The 22,158-nt window shown below is 46.0% G+C and overlaps 1 protein-coding gene across 1 annotated transcript in view; it reads right to left on the reverse strand.

Annotated features, from left to right (window-relative positions):
- The window catches only part of FBLN5 (fibulin 5), a 282,075-nt gene that overhangs the window by 23,884 nt on the left and 236,033 nt on the right, over positions 1-22,158 (reverse strand). Inside the window, exons 9-10 of the mRNA XM_069637841.1 lie at positions 20,808-20,934; positions 16,753-16,948 (exon numbers count right to left, since the gene is read on the reverse strand). Coding sequence (XP_069493942.1) covers positions 16,753-16,948; positions 20,808-20,934 — 323 coding nt within the window. The remainder of the gene's footprint in view (positions 1-16,752; positions 16,949-20,807; positions 20,935-22,158) is intronic.

Genomic DNA, 22,158 nt, shown 5'->3' on the forward strand with positions numbered 1-22,158 from the left:
TAGACTCCAATTTATTTGTAAGTGACACACCCGGTGAATGTCAGGGACGGTGAAGAACCTCACATTGCTTCCCACAAACCTTGACCCACTTGTCCAAGCCATTTAGTGCTCAGGCAGATGAAACAGTGATCTTTAAGCACTAACCATATTTGGGGGTGCAGAACCCACCTGAAAGAGCCTATGTCAGGATTTTATTTGAAGCGTCTACTTTTACATAATCACTTAGGAAAATAAGGGGTTACAAGAGAGAAATAAATGGCAAGTACTACCTAGAGAAACCTCTCCTTTGCAAAAATATGTGTGGTAAAGGCCATGACAAACTATGCCAGGCACACCAAGTCACATATAGTGTTATTTGATGAAGAAAAAAGGAATGGGGGTCATGGAATGCGGTTCTCGCCTCTGTTCCACACTTTCCACCTCTCCCCCCTCCCATGCACTTTCCCCCTTGTCCCTTTCCCATGCACTTGTGCGCTCTTAGTGTGACTGGGCCTAGTAAGACAGTTGTTTTTGTTCTCCCTTGTTCCCCTCCCTTTGCCTGGTCGCGCTCTGAAACACTTGTGTATGAGCGCGATATAAATAAAATATCATTGTGTTGTAGTTTTTCCAAATTGCTTCAATGGGGAAAAATGAACTTAGTATTACTGTCACTCTGCACAATGATTGATAAAGTGGGCGCTGCTGCATTGATTTACTGTATATTGCACTTTTGGAACCAAGAAAAGGAAGGGTGTCCATTTTGTTGCCTCCTCGAAATGGCGCTGTTAAGCCATTACATTCATCAGAATGTCCTTGTCCTGCAGATGCTTGGTCTGTGCTGGAAGCAAACTGAGCAGTCACCCCGTCTGGCCAACAGAGCAATATCCCATCCTTAGGTAATCGGGGCTCAAGGATACGATCCCCCACTCTGGCGGGAACATGAGAGATGTTAAGGAGAGGAGTCTGAGGCCTGTGTTGACCAACCCGTTTGAGGTTGTGTTTTGTTTTTTTCCCCTCAGTAGAAGCGAGTGATCAGCCAGCGTGGTCCCACCCATGCCAGCCGGTGGAGAGTGCCTCAACATTTCAAGCCGTTCCTGTGAGGGACCAGTCAGTGGGGCACTGACTTATGCAGGGGTTGCATGATATACGAGCGCGCGTGCGTGCACATACACACATAATGATCATAGTTTACGATAATGGGGTGGCACCTGGGGTGGCCAATCAGATTCCAGGGGTAGCATGTGCCACCGCAGGACACTCCATGGACACGCCACTGGGACCTGTGTTCCTTTTTCCGGCGTGCTCACAGGCTTAGGTGCCACACGGTGCAGAGGCCACACTCGGAGCCTAATGCCAAAATGGGAGCATTCCAAAGTCCTAGGAACCCTCAGTTAAGTATGGAGAGAGCTCCAAACAAAACATTGGACCCCCAACCAATAAGCCAAGAGAGGGTCCCGTTTCACAGAAAACCTGCCTATTTCTATAGAGGCAACCTTTGGTGCACCCGCCACTTCCCTGACAGTAATGGCGAAACTGGAGAGAGGAAGAGACATCAACCTTTGCTGTAATCCAAGTAAACCAGCTTTGTTTTTTGTTTTATTATTTGCCTGTTTTTTCATTGTGGCAAGTTGCAGCTGCATGGTCCGCGTGTCTTTATCTTTTGACTGTCAAGGTTTATCTTTTGTTATTCAAACTCAGGACTGTGCCAGTGCAGTAAGAAGAAAGTGAGCCAGTGCCCCTGAGAGAGAGAGAGAGAGAGAGAGACAGAGACAGAGAGACAAAGAGACAGAGACAGAGAGGCAGAGAGAGAGACAGAGAGACAGACAGAGAGAGACAGAGAGAGAGAGACAGAGAGAGAGAGAGAGAGATTACTGGAGCAAAGGAGAGAGAAAGAGAGAACTAACAAGTGAGCACTAGGAAAAGAAAGGCGGGATAGAGAGCACTGAGCAGAAACCTTGGGAAGAACACTGATTGCACAGAAGGACATTAGTTAAAAAGTAAAAAGGAAAAAGACCTCCTATTGGGAGGAGGGAGTTTCAAAGTGGGGGGTGCATTTTGAACAGCACCTTTCCATGGCATTTAGAGGGATTGCCTAAAGTATGAACAGAGTAATGAGGGAGTGAAAGAGAAATCTGCTGAGGTGTGCACAGCCCTAAGGGAAGGACAAAGTCTTTTAGGTAAGACTCAGACACAGTCATGCGTTTTAATGTCCAACAGGACCTTTATTGTGAAAATAATAAGAGGGTTGGGGAAAACCTGACCTGTCCCTATGACTATGAGGGGTTTCCCAACCGCATCAAAACTAAGGATCATCTCTGTGTCATGATATTAAACAAAAGATTGTCCTCCACCCTGTGTCCAAAATTCCTAATATTACCCGTACACTATAAGCTTAAAACAATGTGTGTAGGGATGTTCTGATAAGCTATATGCATGTAGCTTGCTTCACATGTTCTGCAAATAAAGTCTCCAAGTGCAATACAAAAAAAGGGCACAAAGGTTTTGATAGTGGATCCTCCCATTCCCCATGGTTTCTCTAGTAGTTGGAGTCTTTATCCAGCACTTCTGGATGAAGCCTTTCCACACTCTGTTCCTTCAATGTTCCTTGCTTCTTTACAGTTCTATAGTAATGGGTAAAGTACTTCTGTTCCTTTGTAAAGTTCACTCTCAACATTCAACACGTTAACATCATTCCACTTATCACCCGGAAAATGACTCTTCTCTTTTAGTTCTTTTGGCTTATTTATACTTGGTCTCAATTTGGTTTTACTTCTGGGGTATGCGTCTTCCCTTATATTCCTTTTATGTAAATAATTTGAGATCTTTGTAACTTTCCTCTCAGTCCTTGAGAGGAGTTTGAGTTCTCTCACTGAGGTTCACAATTTCAGGTCGTTTTTGTCTCTTCTCTCCTAATTTGTCCCTTGATCAGGACCACCAATCAACATATCTTCTTGGTCCTATTTTATTTCGTTGTCAGGATATCACTTCTTCTCTTATTCCGGGTTTATTCTCTTGTCAGGATAGCTCTTTATTTCTCATTCTTGGATCACCTGCTTGCCAGGATATCACTTCTTTTCTTATCTTCCCATCTAGTGTAGAAGTCTCACTTCTCTCTCCTAGTCTACTCTTTAGCCAGGATATTCCTTCACTTGTTACTCCTGGTTCATTCTTCTGCCAGGACATCACATCACTTCTTACTCCTGGTTTACTCTCCTGCAGGATGTTGCTTCACTTCTCACACCTGGTTTACTCTCCTGCCAGGGTATCCCTTTGCCCCTTGTATGTCCTCCTTGTGTATGAGTCTCAGAGTTTTTATTTATGTGATTTGTTAGCCCGTCAGGGCTTTCTCCTTCTTTATCCACACTCTCTCTTCTCCAGGTCACACAAACTCCCCACAATTGGGTCATCGACCCCTTTATAATATTCACTTTGTCCCCCCTTTTCAAGTGATGGGTCTCTGACCAGTGGTGGCCGCTTTCATAGGGCGGGGTGGTGCCGTCCCCCTCCCTGCACAGAGAAAAGAAGAGACCACTCTTTTTTGCTCTGCGGTGCCAGCAAAATCAAATGAAATCAATGTTTTGCAGAGCGGCAGATTAATTATTTATTATTAATCTGCTGCTCTGCAGTATGCTGGGCTGCCAGGCAGGCCGACTCCTAGAGCTGCAGAGCAGCGGGGCGCGTCTGGATCTACGTTCATTTTCAATGTAGAGAGTGCGTGGAGCACGTAGCTCCACGCACTCTATGTATCCCATCCTCTCATTTGGGAGGCTGTCGGGGTGCTGGAGGGGTGGCCCCTCACTGTGGGTATTTTGTGCAAACAGCGCAGAGGAGACCTCCTGTGCGAGCACTGCAGACCATGCAGCATAGCAACAGGTTGTGTTGGATTGTTATTGGCTGTTTAACAGCCAATGACAATCCATGTGGGTGGAGTCGGGTCATGGGAAGGCAGTGTGCCTCGCCTTCTTCTCGTTCTTTCCATCTAGTTGCTTGCTGGTGTGGTGGTGGTGGACTTTAGGACTCGTCGTCAACATCGCAGTGAGTGACCCAGGCCCAGCTTCCCAGAACTAGGCCCATCCACGCCGGACCGACCATGTGCTGCTGCAGCCCCAGGTAAGTGGGCGACTAAATTGTGTTTGGCTTAGTTAACTAAACTCTTAGTCTTCCATGCCACATTGGCGAAGAAGACTAAGAGTTTCATTAACTAAAACTTAATGGCGGGTGGCCACGCGAGGGGACACTCGGCCTACTGTGTCTGACTCGTGGACCAGCTTGCAGCACTGACCATGTTGCGCCCGTGGCCCGTCGCCCGGCCCCAGCCTTCACCATCACCAGATTTCCAGTGTAGGCTGGGCGGTGTGCCGCGGGCAGTACTGGGAGTCGGAGGCTAGTTGCATAAAAGTCTTCTTTACTTTAATGATTTCCTCCATACTGAATTGAAATCGTGCACACTGCCTATTCCTGGCTAATGCTCCTTAGTAGGGTAATTATGTGTTATATTATGCCATGAACACATAGAAGAATAAAGAATTGTGGACAGTGGTGCACACCTAGTAATATATAAGTAAAAATATCAAATAATAAATCTCAATCCAGCAAAGCTGGTTCAGGAATTTTCAGGTGCGGGGAGGAAAAAAGGCCTTGGCACAAAGCCTAGATCAATAAAGAGAAACGAAAGAGGACCCAAAAGTGGGGCCCTCCCGTCCCCTGCACACTAATTACTGATGCCACAAAGGGCATTCAAACATAAACATAACAGTAGTTTGTCAATTGAAAGCATAACAGTTTATTTGGCAAAAAGACAACATTTGCCTAGAGGCACATTCAGTTGCAAGGAATAATTGGTAACATTTAGCATATTAAAAACTGCGAAGAAGCAATAGATGATGCAGAAGGAATGCTGTCCAATTATAGGGTGGCCGACGCGTTTCGAGGAGTCCCTCTTCTTCAAAGGGGCCTAATTGGACTATTTTCAACAATTCAAGGAAACAGAAGAAAAAATTCATTTCAATGCCAGTGGAATACTAACAAACAATACATATCGCAAGATGCTGGGGCGATGGTGAAGAGCAGAAAAATAGAAAAATAAAGTCCCAGTGTAGTAAAAAAAGTGAACTAATATATTCAAGCTATCCACCTTGTGCTTATAAACGAACCCATTCCAAAAGAGGTGAGTTGAGTAAGGTCCACCTGTGGGGAGGGGGATATAATACGACGTAAACAATTGTTGGACACGGAAGAATAGTGCATAGGGAGCAAATTTAAGAATGGCAAAAAGCAGCCTATGTGTGGATGTTTGATTTACTACATACATTTTTGTTATGTTTATATGTTTGAATGCCCTTTGTGGCATCAGTAATTAGTGTGCAGGGGACGGGAGGGCCCCACTTTTGGGTTCTCTTTCGTTTCTCTTCATGAACACATAGAAGGCCAAAATGATCAATTGCAGATTGGGTTCCCATTACAGTTATAGCATGCATCACAACTGTTATAGGTGCCAATTCCTTGCTCATCCTGCTTAGCTTTTTGCAGCCTCAAGACCCACTTGGGCACAAAATGTCATGTACTTGTCGATAGCTGCTCTATGCATTGTTTTTTGTTGGTCTCCCTTGTAGCCTCATAACTTGCACTCTGTACAAATCCCAAACTTTTGATGAGTGCTATTATCCACAGATGCACAGCTGAATACTCATACCAACAGCAACCCATTCATAGGCATCACTATTCATGTGAGCCTGTATCTCTCTAGGAACAAAGGGTCCACTTCTTTATAACCAATAACAATTTACGGTGAACCGCCAAGTCTCCTAAAATGAGCCATTATTTCGTGCATTCTTCTTCTAAGAAAAATGTTGTTCAAGGTCAAAAAAGCATACAGCACAATTTAGTGATCCACAACAGAGAGACATTTGAATGTAGTCAAAAAGTAAATGCATAGTTCATTTGGCCAAGACTGAGAAGCAGCCATTTTGAATCCTATAAGAATCTCGTAATTCATGTTAGCCTCAATGTGACAGTGCACATTTCTGGGTGCTGTTTATTAGTCAAATGATCATACAACTACGGGAATTCGTTTGTGTGAGTATTTCTGGTGATACTGTGCTTGGCTCAAGCAAGTGGGAAGAGAAGCACAAAGGTTGGCTTATTCTCCGAGGATTATAATATTGATTCTAGCATCGGTGTACATTTCTAATGTTAATCATAATTAGATTACTATTATCAATAAGAGAATTTAAAATAAATGGAAAGGGCAGCCAGTGAATAAATCGGGTGTTTTTAAACTTAGCACAGGACAACTTTGTGTCTAATTCGCTGCTGATGGTTCTGCAGGACCTATGAAACCTACCACAGCCTTGGAATTTGGTAACAAACTATGGCGATGACGGAACACGGTCATTTTTTTTTTTTAAAAAGCCACCTTAGAATATTTTAATGGGGGAATCTACCCGACATGGGGGTTTACAGAGTGCAGTTATGTGTTTTAGTATCAGGAGAGCCAGGTACTCTCTTCTGAGTACCCAGTGAGTCCCTGAGCACTGACTGCACAGTCAGCCCAGGACCGCTCTGTCTCCCAGTCCTGCAGTGAGCCAGGCTGGGGTTCAGCCTCCTTCTCAGCGTCGCCCTGTCTCTCCTCCAGCGCGGCAGTGCCACAGCATGTCCTCCTCCATCTTCTTGGACTATTCAGATGAGCTACCAGAAGAATCCCACTGGCCGTGAAGCTGTGTACTTTTAAGTAAAGAAGGGGCGGGAAGTTGTTTAGTGGTTTCTAATGCCCTTGAAGTCGGCTTGTGCTGCAAAAAGATCTTAGTCAAGTTGTCCTCGTGAAAAAAGACGTTGTTTCCTGGAACAGGGGTAAAGGACGTATTTCTCCGATTGACTCCAGTGGCGTGAGGTAAACCAGCGCTCTTCTCCTTGTAGGAAACGGGGACAGGATTCTTCATGTCCCCATGAGTGCACAAGGGGGCCTACTCTTCTCTTAGTCAGTGTCTTATATGAGTAAGGGATGCACTCGTCCTTCTAAGTGCTGTTGTTGTATGGATACTCCTGTCCTGCGTTGACTCAGACTCTGACTGCTGTGTTGCTCAGTCATGGCCTGGGCTGGGCTGGCCTACTCCTTCCTCGCCGAAGAGTAGGCCACGCCTACTCCTCGACGAGGAGAGTAGGCCAGCCCAGGACTGAGTCTGAGTTGCACAGCAGTGAACTGCGACACACAAGGCTCATTAATCCAAGGATTACAAGCATCCACATTACCTCATTCCCCGAATCCCCAAGCATAATCTCTCGGATCCTGCGCCTTAATTACTCCTAATATCGCCCCTTTGCTCCCACCACTTTTAGTCCCCTTTGCCCCCCCCAATCAGCTATTTACAATAATGTACGATTGCACAGCAACTTGTAGACACAATTAGCCAGAAGGCCAATTTCAGTTTCAAACGTCTCATTTTTGGGGCCAGAGAATTAGTAATGCTTTAGTCGCACGCTGCAAACTTGTTTGTACCACGCCACTACATCGTGTTTTGGCAGCACGTCACTCAGATCAGATTGCGTCAATGTAGCACCATGTCTCGTCAGTTCAGCCAATTAAAATTCAGTTCTGGTAATGTCATTTTATGACACTTTTCAGTCTTCCCGGTTTCCAGCAGACAGCCCTTCATTTCTTCCATATACTAAGGACATTTGATATTAAACGTAGGTTCCTATACCCTAGGTGATGAAATGGAATTAGAAAATGAGCTAACGAGGCCTTCATTGATCCTCTTTTCCACTCTCAAGCCGCCACTCGCCGCATCACTGCTCACCTCTTGCTGCTGCAAAGTCCTCTTCTTGCGGGCGCGGCTATCCTCCCTGTCCTGCACCCCCATCCTATGTGCTATCTCCAGTCTGCCCCTGCAGTGAGAAAAGAGCAGTCCCCCCGTCCCCCACTACAAGACATTGTCACAAGCTGTTACAGCTTGTCACAATGGGTAGAGTGGGCTTGAGGGAGCCCACTCAGCCCAGGTGTACATGGGTGAGGGGAAAAGGCAGTTTATAGTGGTGTGGTGTCAAAGGGGGGCTCTTCTGTGGAGTGTGGATTTGATATATGATATGATATGGCATTTATAACGCACGTATACACAAGTGCTTCAAGGCACGACTTATTTTAGCTTGGTTTCTCCCCTTTCAGAAAAGGCCTAAAATCCCACCTTAGTAAGAGGATGAATGCATATGCCAGTAACAGCATGATCAAATTATATTTTTCCATCATGACTATATAATGAATTTCTTTATGAATACACCATAGTGCCAGCTATTCGCAATACAAACCGCTTTAAAATACACCATCACACTTGCACACGTAAGAATAATGTACCACCATTACTATGCAAAACCTAATCCTTTTTATGTCCTATTTCAGTGGGTTTGGACAGAAAATTGCAGATTTTGGAAGCCATTTTTCCCAAAATGTTCCCGGTGGAGAACCCTACCCCTCCGGACCCCCCTTTGGGTGCGGGGGCTCACACGCTGCGCGCGCGCTCGCTCGCTCCCCTGCTCTCAATTCCCCCGGGGAAATTTACGCCCCACCAACTTTCAAACTCACCAGCCGCCACTGCAATCGCTACCAAACAAAAGTGTTTTGGGCAGCGGGAAGAGTCCCATTTTGGAACAAAAACAACCTTCAGATGTGGCGCTGGCCATCTACAGTGACTTTATGAGTACATAGAAGGACGTCGTAGAAGGCGTGTCATCTTTGGTTATTGTACACTAGATGAAGGACTCCAGGTTCTTGAGTGAAATATTTGGACACAGAGATTTATATTTTTGTTCCTTTCTTTGCGACAAGATATCCGAGCACTCCAGGAGATGATTGCAACAAAAATTGAAAATTGCCCAGATTCCGACAACTAGACTGGATAGGCGTTTGGTCTTATGTCATTATGCTTTTTTTTTTTTAATCTGTTTGATCTGAAAATGGACAAAAAGGAGGAGGGAGAACTTTCCACCTGAAAAGATTCCATTGTGTCTCTGATTGTTGGTGAGAGAAAGACAGATTTTATCATTATTTAATTCCAGTGATATGTCAAAAAAGAGGTAATCACGGGTGCTGTCACATAGAGTCTGGGGAAGATTATCGACTCAACTAAATGAATGATATATTTCACAACTTTGTGTCAAAGGACGTATTGCAGAGGCCTTGCCTGCACACACAGGGTCTAAGAGCAAGGCAAAGGGAAGATCCTAAAGCACATCATAACATGTTACACATGCTTTCAAGTACATCAGTAATAGGTGTTACTTTGCTCCAATTCCTAATGGTGATCATTTGTTGACCTTGATACAATACCTACAGGGTACATAAAGGCCTGCCCAATCAAGACTAACGTGAGTGTTTGGAAACAGATGGCGGTAAGAGTTTGGAGCGATTTAACGGTGCAGACAGGGGATTGTAAAGGAAACTTGGAGTGCAGGTGGCTAGGGGCGAGACGGGAGGAGTATGAGGAGCAGGTGGTTAAGGAACAGAAGGAGGTTGGAGTTATTATATCAGATTGAGGGTGGAATAAAATTTCCATATGCCAAGGTTAAGGAATATTAGGATGTTGCAGTTGAGTGTACAAAAGGGATGGGTAAGAAACAGCAGGGGGAGTCTGGATTTGAGTATTAGGAAACAGTTGGAGAACATCAGGCGAGGGTGTCAATAGAACGGTAGGAGAAGGTTGGAGAACATCAGGCGAGAGTATGAACAGAACATCAGGAGATAACAAAGTTACTCACTGTAGTGTCTACCATACTCCTAGTCCATAGTCCCGTTTCCTCCATACTTGTGGGACAATCCATCCTTCGGAACGGACCCAGCTCTTTTGTAAAAAAGCATACAAACTTGTTTTGTCCTTCTTTTATTTTTACGCAGGGCACCGCACGGTTCCATGTGTTAATATCCCCGCAAAAATATCGCCATAGAAAAATATCGCCATATTCTTGCAGAGATATTAAGGCATGGAACCTGCGGGGGATACCCCAGCAACCCCTGCATTATTTTTAAAGGAGCGGGGGACACCCCTGCAACCCCCGCTCCCAAAAACCCCCACAATGATCCCCCCAAAAATATCACCTATGGCCGTTCCAGTCAACCATATATATGGTGATATTTTTGGTGGGGATAATATGTAGTGATACCTACCGCACGTAGCCGTGACCCCGCCCTCTTTAGCTCCACCCCACGCATCGCACTTCAGTCCTTTTCTATCACCAGGTCTGAAACCATTTAAGCAATAATAGAGGATACATTTTAGAGGCGACGGTGGGCGGGCGTATGGAGGAAAGGGGGCTATGGACTAGGAGTAAGGTAGTCACTAAGGTGAGTAACTGTTATACTCCTACGTCCCGTCCCCTTTCCTCCATTCCCAAACACAACTCACAGGTAATACAGGTGGATGGAAAAACCCCTTTAGTGGAATAGGTTCTTAAGACCAGCCTGGCTGAGCTTAGGTCCAAGCAGTAATGTTTACAAAAAGCTGATGGGGAAGCCTACGTAGCCGCCTTGGCAATGGTTTCTCAAGGGACATACTTTTGGAAGGCAACAGCGTCCGCCTTGCCATGTACAAGATGAACATGGATGCCTTTCGGAGGTTTAAGGCCCCGAATGCTATAGGCTTCTGAAATACAGGAGGCAATCGATCGGGAAATAGTTGCTTTGGAAGCCGGTTTTCCCTTCGGGTCACCGAATGTGACAAAGAGTTGTGAGGAACCCCTGAGTTCACTTGTTCTATCGAGATAAAACTTCAAGGCTCGCCTGACGTCCAAGTTGTGTAGTCCAAGTTGTGTAAAACTCTCTCGGCATCAGATACTGGGTTAGTGGGTTAGGAAAAAAGACAGGTAAGGAGATTGATTGCTTCAGATAAAAATCAGTAACCACCTTAGCGAAGCACAACCTTGTCCTTGTGGAAAGTGAGGAACGGATGATCCACAGAAAGAGCCTGAAGCTCACTTACTGGCCTTGCCAATGTCACTGTGATCAGAAAGGCGACTTTCCAAGAAAGGAATTTCAGATCCTTTGTAGCTATGGGTTCAAATGGTTTATGGCATAACGCGGTGAGGACCACATTGAAATCACATTTGGGATGAGGGGTGCGCACCGGCGGGAAGAGGTGAAGAAGACCCACAAAATGTCTTTTAATGACTGGCTTAGTCAATGAAAAAGAACAGCTGTCCCTGGACAGGTAGGCCGCAATGGCCGATAAGTAAGTTCGGCAAGACAGAACATGAATTCCTGTAGCTGCGAGGTGAGACACAAAAGATAGAACAGTGTGCCTAGGCTAAGCTGTTTAGCTAAACATCAGTGGCAAAAAGGAGCCATTTGCTCCTATATTGAGCCCTCGTGGAAGGTTTTCTGGCCACTTGGATAATATGCATATTGTCCTCGGACAGATTGAACTGCGCTAAGGATTTGAATTCAGGCACCAGGCTGCCAAATTTAACGATTGTGGGGAGGGTTGCCACAGCTGGTGATCGTTCTGTTGAAGAAGGTTGGGAATCAGCGGCAATCTGATCGGATGAAGAATCGACAGATGCAGAAGTTCCGAGAACCAGAATCTGGCTGGCCACCAAGGAGCTATGAAGAGGAGAGTGCAATTCGATGTGCTCCTGAGTTTGCAGAGTGACCGATGAATCAGAGGCAATGGAGGAAAAGCAGAAGCTCTCATGTTGTGCCACGGGATGTCAAGCGTGTCTCCCAAGGAGGACATCCTAGGCCATCTGTGGATGGATAAAGAGGAAGTTTCCTGTTTGTAAAAGTCGCAAAGTGGTCCACTTCTGGAGTGCCCCATTGGTGAAAAATGTTGGAGAGAACATCGCTGTTCAATTTCCATTCATAACTGGCAGCCGACTGGCGGCTGAGTGAGTTACATTGATGTGACCCAGAATGTGTACAGCCTGGAGCCAAACCTTGTGTTGAATGGCCGAGTCCCAAACTTTTATGGCTAGGTCCACCAGTATAGGTGACTTGGTGTCTCCCTGCTTCTTTATGTAAAACATTGTGACAGAATTGTCTGTGTGAATACGGACTGCCTTGTTGGCAATCGACAGCTGAAAGGCCGTGAGCGCCAGAAAAATAGCCAGGAGCTCCAGATAATTGATGTGGATCTGCCTGTTCTGAGGCGTCCATAGGTCGAATACTTTGAGGTGACCCAGCGTCGCTCCCCACCCCAGAAGGGAGGAATCCGTGGTAACCATCACTTGTGGGCAGGGCTCCTGAAAGGAGGCCCCCACTGAATGGTTGTTGGTCAAAGACCACCACTGGAGATCCGACATCATGCAGGAAGGAACTAGGATCATCTTGGAATCTGGGTCCGAACCTAGCTGAGTGTGCCTCATCTTCAGACATGCAAGAGGTAGTGCTAGCACGCAAGAGGCCATGAGACCCAGAAGTCTCTGGAACCACCAGGCCGTTATGTGTGAGGACTGGAGGAAGAGCTGACACGTGGTCGATAGGTCTACAATCCTGTCCGTTGTTAGGAACACCCTGATACTGACAGTATCCCCACGGAAACCCAGGAAAATCAGGTCTTGAGAGACCGTCATGGACGATTTCGGCTAGTCCACTGACAGCCCAAGATGGAACAGGAGCTGAAGGAGAGACTGAAGATTGGCCAAGGCCGTCTGTGGGCAAGGACTGCGCAGGAGCCAATCGTCGAGATATGGATATGCATGAATCCCCTGCAGTCTGAGGAAAGCTGCGATAACCAACATCATCTTTGTAAAGACACGCTGTGCCGAGCTGAGGCCAAAAGGGAGCACACGGAACTGGAAGTGTTCTTCTCCCAGGGAGAACCACAGATGTTTCCGATGCGGGCTCCATATCAGAATGTGCATGTATGCGTCCTGAAGGTCCACTACGCTGAGCCAGTTGCTCTTCTGGAGAGAGGACTTTATTTGGCAAGGCGTGATGATCTTGAATTTCTCTTGGGGGAGAGAAAGATTGAACTGGGAAAGGTAGAGGATAGTGCGCAGGCCAGCCTGGTTGGGTTTTAGCACTGTGAGCAGATGGGAGTAGTAGCCCTCCCCTTGCTCCCTGTGGGGAACAGGCTCCACCGCTCTTAGGTCTGGAAGTTTCTGTACCTCAGCTCTGAGGTAGGGCGACCCAGTCTGCTGGAAGGAAGGGTTTAAGGGAGGGGTGGGGGGGGCAAGTAGAAGCCTGCCCGAGCGATGGACAAAACCCACCGGTCTTCGGTGATGGTCTGCCACGCCTCCAGATGAGATGAGATTCGTCCTCCCACTATCTGGTGCGACCGACAAAAAAAATAATTTGGCTGATTTGTCAGCAGGGAGACTACCTGCCCCTGGAGAGGAGGCTGATGGCTGAGAGAAAAACTGCCCCCCTTGGCTCTGGTGCTTACGGCGGGGCCTGCCAACTGGGGCTTCAGACCAGCATGCACAGTGATCCTGAACACCCCCCCATACCCAGAGAAGGACTGAGTTTGGGACCCTCACCTCTGCGTATAAAGGCCCTTAGATGGAGCTTTCTCCAGGACCAATAAAGACTTCATGGACTGAGTACTCGCCTTTGTCTTTGTGAGTTCCTCATCTGTGGTGGAATGGAACAACTCCTTGCCATCAAAAGGAAGGTCTAGAACTTTGTCCTGCTCTTCTTTTTAAAACTTTGTCACATGGAGCCACGCTTGGCGGGAGATGTCGACCCCGACCGTAACGCCTCGAGCAGACGTATCTATGTGTTGTGCCACAGATTCCAGTAGATCCTGTGCCAACACTTAGGCATCTGAAAAACCGGCTTTGAAGCTGTCTAGCCTATCCGCAGGTATACACTCCTCGAAATCAGCTAGCTCCTTCCACAGCCTAAGATTGGCTGCTGCCAGGATGAGCTCGGTGTTAGCTTGACGAAGTTGGAGCGCCGAATTGGGAACGACATTCTTGCCAATGACATCAAGAAGTTTATCCTCCCTGGAGAAGATTTGGGCCGCAGCAGTGGAGGATGCAGATGCTGGCTTGGATTGGAGAGTGGCAGCTGCCACTACCGTGGACGATGGGAGCGGACAAGCCGACAAGGCTATATCTTCTGAGCCGGAAGCTTGTATCAAGCGTCAATCCTCTTGTTGAGATGCAGCCCAGTATGGGGTTTATCCCAGACCTTACGGGCCTCAGCCAAGACGTCCTTCTGGAGGAACAGGCCGTTGCACTCTTGCAGCGATAGGGTATATGCTCCCAAAAGAACCCACTTCTGCGGAGCGGGGGCCTCGGTTACTGGGATATCAAGCAAGTTCATCATATGCAGCACCCGGTCATGGAATGCTCTTATAGGGCCGGGCTGTTCATCGCTGTCCTGGTCCGCCTGGTCCTCGTCCGGTGAAGCGGGATCAGGAGTCTGATACGCTGCACATGGTGCCTCAGGTTTTGAAGTGTTGTTTAGGGTTGCACCCAATGTTTTTTCTATCGGGGATAGCGGAGGCAGAAGAGGAAGCGCTAGAGGAGGTCCGACAGGCAGAGGCAGAGGAAGGTCCACCACCGGGACCTACGTAGAATCAACCGGGGCCAAAGGTGGTACGGAAGGACAGGGGAACAGTTCCTTTAAAAGGCCCTTAAAGTATACCCTCATGGGATCAGAGTGCATGAGCATCTGAAATCTCCCAAAAAACACATCCTCTGACGAAGGTCTAGGCAGTGGAGCAGGCAGAGGCCACTCGTGAGTGGCATACCCTCGTGAGTGCAACGAGGATGGTTGCCAGGATGGCCCGCCATAGGCTTGGTCCACGTAAATCAGTGGTGCGGAATCGGGAGGAAGCAAAACTGTATGAGGCAGCTGTGCCAGAGCATGCCAATCTGTAGAAGGGCGGAACGGGTTCTTGTTGTCCACATGGCATGGAAAAAACTTCTGAGCCCCAAAAGAAATGCTCCCAGCACCAGCCGTCATGAACGTTGGTGTAAGAGATGTATCCAAAATGGCCACAGTGGACCACGGAGGTTGAGCCGCTATTTTGTCGACACCCGAGGAGAACTGCTTCACAGAAGAAAGTGAGACAACTGTCTCCGCAGGGGAAAACGCAGATCTTAAGTGGCATTTTAGCCTTGAAACAAGGATCCTCGGCTGAGCCAATGCTGTCAGATCTAGATGTTTACTGGACATCTTCGATACTGTCCCAGAATTAGCCTGCAGTGGAGGAACCTCGGCAGAGCGGTACTCGAAGGCCTGTGGTGCATGAGCGCCTTCCTTGCCCCCTTGACAGAATCGGTACCTACACACTGAGCGTGGGAAGGGTGAGGAATACACCTCACCGACAAGACCTTCAAAGAAGGTCCCTCGATTCTGCCGGTACTGGATTTAGCCCCAAGAATAGGAACCTCGGTTTTTAACCCGGGACGTAAAGCACCCTTAATAGGGGCCTGGAGTCATGACTTTGTATGGAAAGTTCCAGAAATGGAGGCCTCAGGGCCAACCCCAGTATCCAGAGCCCCAGAAGAACTGGGCTGAACTTTAGCTCACAAAAGGGGAACTTCAGAAGAATGTCCAGTTTTGGCAGGTCCACTACGGGAACCCTCGGAGGACGCACCGGTGTGTCTATTAGGCCCCTTGCGGAACACCTCAGGGATGTCCCTGGTAGAAGAGCTACACAAGCCCCTCCCAGCCCCAGAAGACCCTAGAAAGAAGTCCCCAGGCCGGGGTGCCATAAAAAGTAAGGAACTGTAAATGCAGTGGAGGAACGCATTGGAAAACCACCTCCCACCAAAGAAGATGACGCTGGGGTGCCCGGGTGGACACGGAGTTGTAATAAAGACACGAGTCCCAGCGATGTTCCGGTCCGAGATACTCCAGACAAACAGGATGAGGATCCGCCCCTGTGAAACGACGTTTGCATGAAGACAGGACATGAATCCCAGAGGCTCCAGCATAGACGGAGTACTAGACGACCGTGGAACTGGAGCAAGAAGGAAGGACAACAGGAGTAAAAACAAAAAACTTCCAGTGATGCAAGTGCATCCAGTCACGCCCGCGCGGGGATAAGGACTGAAGAGCAATGCGCAGGGTGGAGCTCAGGAGGGCGGGGTCATGGCTGCGTGCAGTGCCCCGCATAAAAATTAAAGAAGGACAAAACAAGTTTTGATGCTTTTTTACAAAAGCGCTCTGGTCCCGTCCCGAAGGACGGAATGTCCCACATGTATGGAGGAAAGGGGACGGGACGTAGGAGTAAGGTTGGAGATAATCAGGAGAGGGTATGAATAGAACAGCAGGAGAAGGTTGGAGAACATCAGCACAGGGTATGAATAGAATGGCAGGAGAAGATTGGAGAACATCAGGAGAGGATATGAAAAGAATGGCAGGAGAAGGTTGGAGAACATCAGGAGAGGGTATGAATAGAACGGCAGGAGAAGGTTTAGTGATACATAAGGAAAGCATCCAGGGCTGGCAAGGTGGTAAATGGCAAGAGGAGGAAGGTTGGAAGGGAATATGTGGCCCAAGGCAAAGAGTTTGGGTTAGACTCCAGATTGAAGGGGTTGAGCCCACGGTGGGAGAAGGAATGAGCATGTTACATGGGAATGAGGAGGGCCTGGTGAAGAGCAGCAATAGTGAGGCTTGGATGTGCCAGAAAACCAGTACCCTACAACAGGGTGGTGGTCCAAACATTTTCTACAAATACCATGGGAAGAAGTAGTACAGAGGAATCCAACTTAATACATAGATCCAGAGGATCCCCTTTAACATCCGATTATTTGGAGACTGGTTTCAGTGGAAGGCCCTGTTGAAAAACATTCATCAACTGACTAAGGACCGAAACTCATATTTTTGCTCACCCTCATGTAGAACTCCCTGCCTTCATTCCCGGACTTGATCTGGAAAATGTAGTATGCACCAGGGTAGCGGGTTGTGGCTTGCATTTGAAAGATATCCGTTGGGACGCTGCGTGCAGATACCATGTCCATGTGCCTGTGTAGGATGGTGAATGGCTGATCACGGCAGCCAGGATTTTCAGCTGGGCACATGCAGCGACTGCAAGAGAGAGGCAAGGTTACTCACTCCTGTTGCACATTCAAATCAAATCTGTAACCAGCGATTACATTTCAAGGAAATATAGAGACACAATAAATGAAGGGGTAAAAATAATGAATTACAAAAACAGTGCCAGGACCAAATAACGAAACATATGCAATAATGTAGTATTGCAAGTTTGGGTTTAAGTGGAGAAAAAAAGTCCAAATAGACTTCAATTAAAAATAGTATAAAGGGTAGGAAGAAAAACAGAAAAGCAGGTACACGCAGATCAGGGCGTGTCCCTCTCAAAAAGGATATTATCAAGGCGAAAATAGGTAGAAAGTAATATGGTAAAAGTGAAAAGTTAGTGAAAGACATTTAAAAACCACAAAAAACAGAATTCTAATTATTACAAGGTCCACTAGATGGCAGTCAGAGACATCGAAACAGATTGCATGTTGATAATATGTGCGCTGTAAAAGGTATGTTATTTTTTTTAAGTTGTTAATGTTTCATTATGTTTGTATTTAGATGCAATGTCAGCGTTAAAATCACACACAACCATTAAATCATTGAGACATTGTTAGACAAATAGATCAATACTTTATGAAGGGGTAAACAGAGAATTTTGAGTTTAGACACATATATACGCACATAACAAATTTAAGTTTCTGGCACATAAATAGTAAGAGATGATAATTATTATTATCCAACTCAAAGCTCTTCGTTGCATTGACCTCGCAGGGAAGGCTACATACATTGACCATCCCGGGCCTCGTGTATGCACCTCTGCAGATTACACATGGATTCCTATAGGGAGCTCACAGCTCCCTAAGCTACCTTTGCAAACACACATAAGCATTTAGCAGGGGCAGTGCACTCCCCTCGCGGTATCTGATCTGGAAGAAAGCGTTCAATACTCAATGACCTGATGTTTACCTTTTTACACGGTGTGAGCATCCTGTTATTGTTTCGCTTACACACCAGGATTATGCTTCGTAGCTTCACTGTGTATTTTTGGAAGGATCTGCTTCTCTTGTGTTTGGAGATAGTGAGAGCAAGGGGCTGTGGCTGTGGTGATATTCAGCATTGTTTTACAAGTTACGCAGCTGATGCAAAAAAGGATCATCCAGGGATATTGCACTGTTTTTGAATGTAGTAGACTGTATTTATATACTTGTAAAATAGAATTTTGACAAAAAGGACTTGATGAAAGAAAATCCCTTTGTGTAGGCAATAACAGGAAATTGCAGTATTAGAAGGCTGAGGAGACCGGTTTATAGTGATAATTTCGACAACAAAAATGTCGAAAGTCAAAATATCGAAAAAAAAATGTCGACTTTTTTTTTCAATGCATTTTTTTTTTTAAATGGGGGGGTTCCCTCCCCAACCCCCCTTTTTTAATTTTTTTTTAAATTTTTCCCTTTTTTTTTAAACTCCCGAACCCCTAAAATAAATATATAATTAAAAAAAACGAAAGTCGACATTTTTTTTTTCGACATTTTTTTGTCGACATTTTTTTTTCGAAATTATGACCACCCACCGGGGAGACCATGGTTACTAGCAGCTGTAAATTACATGAGAATGGATCACATTAAAGGAGGGAGCTCGGGACCCTAAGGCAGAAAGTGGTTTGGGAGAGTGCATAGGCCCATGGGTCTTAATGACTCCTCTGGAAGCATTAATTGCAGTGAACACCCAGAGACACAGGGAAGGGGCCTTACACTTGAGGAGCGCTAGATGTGAGAAGGGTGCAAATCTCTTAGGACTGTGATGTTTGGGAGTGGAGAGCTAGTGTTGAGAGAGGAAGCCGAGAGGACTGTTGTTGGGTGTTGGAGGAGATTTTTTGTAAGAAGGAGAAAGCCTGCGGGCTGACTTGCGCAATGGAGTAAATGATGTATAAAGGGCTCAATGAACGCTGCAATGTATCTCAGCCAGCCTGTGGTCTATAGTCAGCTTTGTGGGTCACAGGTGGTGCTGGTACTGAAGAAGATACCACTTACATTGTGCCAATTCCAAACCTTTCTTGGAAAACATTTTTTAAATTGATTCTAAGTGACTCAGAATTGACTGGACTCGAGGTACCATTCTGAATACCCGATGGTTGCCAATGGATCTCAACACCAGTCAGATGGCTGCACGTAGAGTGACCAGAAATGAAAGTCCAAGGGCTGCGCATCCTCGCCCCACCTCCGGGACTGGCTTTACATAGGAAAAAATGAGCATCACAACCCAAGGGAGCAGCTTGGAATCTATGTCGGCAAAGCTTCTTAGCAATAGTTGTGGGACAAGATAGCGTATGTCCATGGGGTTAAAGTTCAAGCTTAGAACTGAAATAGCATCAAAGTAGCAACCAGTACAACATCTTCAGGAGAGGGGCGCACGGTGCATTATACTCAATATGGGAACAAGTCTTGTCAAAACTGCAGGTGTGTCCAGCAAGTGACAGGGAACAGCACAGCACAAGGAATCACCCTTACCAGGTAACGGCGATCAAGAGAAGGGCAAAAACGTTCATGCTTTAGAATCCCTGAGAAGCCCATCGGGGAAGAAATCTCTTCTACTGTGGTTTGATGACCTAAGTTGCCAAAGTGAGGGCATTGTTCGAGCGGAACCTCAAATCAAACCAGATCAACACCCACCAACAAACACACACACATTTCTTTTTAAGAATACATCAACGCAAAAAAGCATAAAACGGCCTTCTTACTTTGAAAATAAAGGTTACTGGTACATTATAGTTTTCTTCAGTCTTTTGATATACCCTAATCTAGTCAAGCACCCCTCGCCTTTGAAGTGATTGCCCATTAGATAGACAAAATACCATTGTAAAAGTAAATGGAAATGTCACAAGGCCTACATGTGTATAGGAACAGTCAGGGGTGGACTGGCCTATATGGAACTCTGGAGATTTTCCGGTAGGCCTCTGCAACCTGGGCCTCTTTTGTGAGGTCTTTCCAAATGTTACCATAGGAAAAGGGTTGGGCCTTCTGAAAATGTGTACTATGGGGTCACTTTGAAAATTATTTCCAGGGCTTCTTTTGGTTCCCACTCCAACCCTGTGAACAGTGTTCACAAAAATGCATGGAACGCGTTCTACATGAATATCTACACCTAGACAAACCACCTGGCTTTCAAAAAAAGAACGTAAAGTGTCCACGGTCTGTGGATCACTCACGCCCCCTGCACACTCAAGTGAGTGTATGGTGACAAACAAATAAGTATAGTTCAATTAGAAGTTAGTAAATAGAAAATATCTTATGGAAAAAATCTTATTACAGAGAAAATTATTGTATTTCCTTCACAAGTAATAGTGCATGAGAAGACCCAATTTGTTTTAAAGTCAATTCTTGACAGGAAATGTTAGAGGTCAACTTAAATTGACATAAATTAAAGATTGAAACATTATTTTTAATTCAACTCAAAACAGTGGAGCAACAATATTCCAACTGTGAGAACCAAGTTACAATATTACTGTCATATTGGTACACGACTCTACATCTAACTCACGATATATCCTGGAACTAACTGCTTTTTGCAGAGGTAGGCGTCCTATCACTGCGCGATACGCTTCTACGCGATACATTGTTCACTGCAACCCAGTGCCAGTGTTGCTATCTTCCACTTTTTACTAGACATAGGTGTGCATCCATATAATCTTCCCTTTTTCAAAAAAAGAACACAATCTATAATTTGTGTGATTGCATCTTCAGCCACAAAGTGCCTGTCTCACACTCAGTTCATGTTGCCGTACCATTGAAGTTTACCCATCCATCAACTAACTCATTATTTCTTCTCTGTACATTGAATGCTATATCTGATAAAATGTTGCCAACATTTCAAATCTGGAGCCATGTATAGAGTGAGTGGTACTTACTTGTCATTTATGGGGATGTACGGCTCCTCACACCGCACTGGGTCCAGGCACTTGTACTCGCCCTGGATATTGAGACAGGTCTGTTGCACGGTGCATGTGTTGTTCCCGTTATCACACTCGTTGAGATCTGAAATCCATAAATGGGAGATTAGCTCAATCAAATGTCTTTTTATTGATTGCATTGATCGCAGCTACCGGAATTCCAAATGGCTGCTTCGATCAGAATAATTCCACTATGCACATACAATCTATACGCTTCTGCAAAACCAACGCTATTTGTAAATGTTTCAGCGGATCTAAAAAAATAATACAGACACGTGCTCTATTGTGAACATGCTTCACTCTGTGCAAGAGACTCCATCTAGCTAGACTCTCAAGCTTCTCCCAACATCAACTGCCTAGCCATAATTAGCTGCAGGGCTGGTTCAATTAGTATGGCTATGTAAATACGTGTAGGGAATGACCGTAAGGACGACATGTGAGGAGGCAGTCTGTGGTAATAGCAAGGATCATGCAATTACTGTGCAAAAGGTTCCAACTTATCTCACATGTGTCTAGCGTTGCCTTCAATTAGGTAGTCATAAATAGTTCAAGATATATTTGCCTCGACGGCCAAGGTTTGGAGTGCCTTGTGGCAGGCTATGGGTAGTTTAGGGCTAACAGAAGGATGGCTGGGCAAGAACTACTGGTGGGTTTAGAATTTAAATTTCGTGGTGATCTAGTTTCTGTATGTGATAGGGAACAGAAGTGAAGACTTTCTGGCTAGAGAATTGAACACAGCAGCAGAGATAAATAAGTAGATGGCCAGTTATCCAGTTGAGTGGCGCACCTGTCTCTTTAACTGCCTCAAATAAGGCCAATATACAGATGAGCAAAGTAAAACAAAAGGAGTGATGGCTGGAAGGTTTAGAATTAATTTCAACCTCTGGCATTGCTCTGGGCAACTCTCCAGACCATCGTTCTTCGTCTGCCAAGCCATTACAGAAGGGGATAGACAATATGCAAATCAGGCTTGGTCCCACCCCAAAAGGGGCACTCAAGCCCAAACTGATTGGCCACATCGCTTCTGCACAAGACCTCAAGGAACCCCAGAAATGTTTCGGCCTCAATGGGCATCATCAGTGAGGTGTACCGTGGGTCTCTAGGCTCAGCAGGCACAGGACCTATGTCTGGGCATACCCGTCCCACTCGGGGTGACAAAGCAAAACAAAAGAGGTTACACCTGGACGATTTTGAATTAATCTGAACTTCTGCCATTGCTCTGAGCAACCGTACCAGACCATTGTTCTTCACCTGCCAAACCTTTACTAAAGGAGAAAGTCCATAAGCAAATCAGACTTGGTTCCACCTC

The sequence above is a fragment of the Ambystoma mexicanum genome, chromosome 14 (genome assembly GCF_040938575.1).
Source record: "Ambystoma mexicanum isolate Mex_15411 chromosome 14, UKY_AmexF1_1, whole genome shotgun sequence".
Taxonomy (NCBI): Eukaryota; Metazoa; Chordata; class Amphibia; order Caudata; family Ambystomatidae; genus Ambystoma; species Ambystoma mexicanum.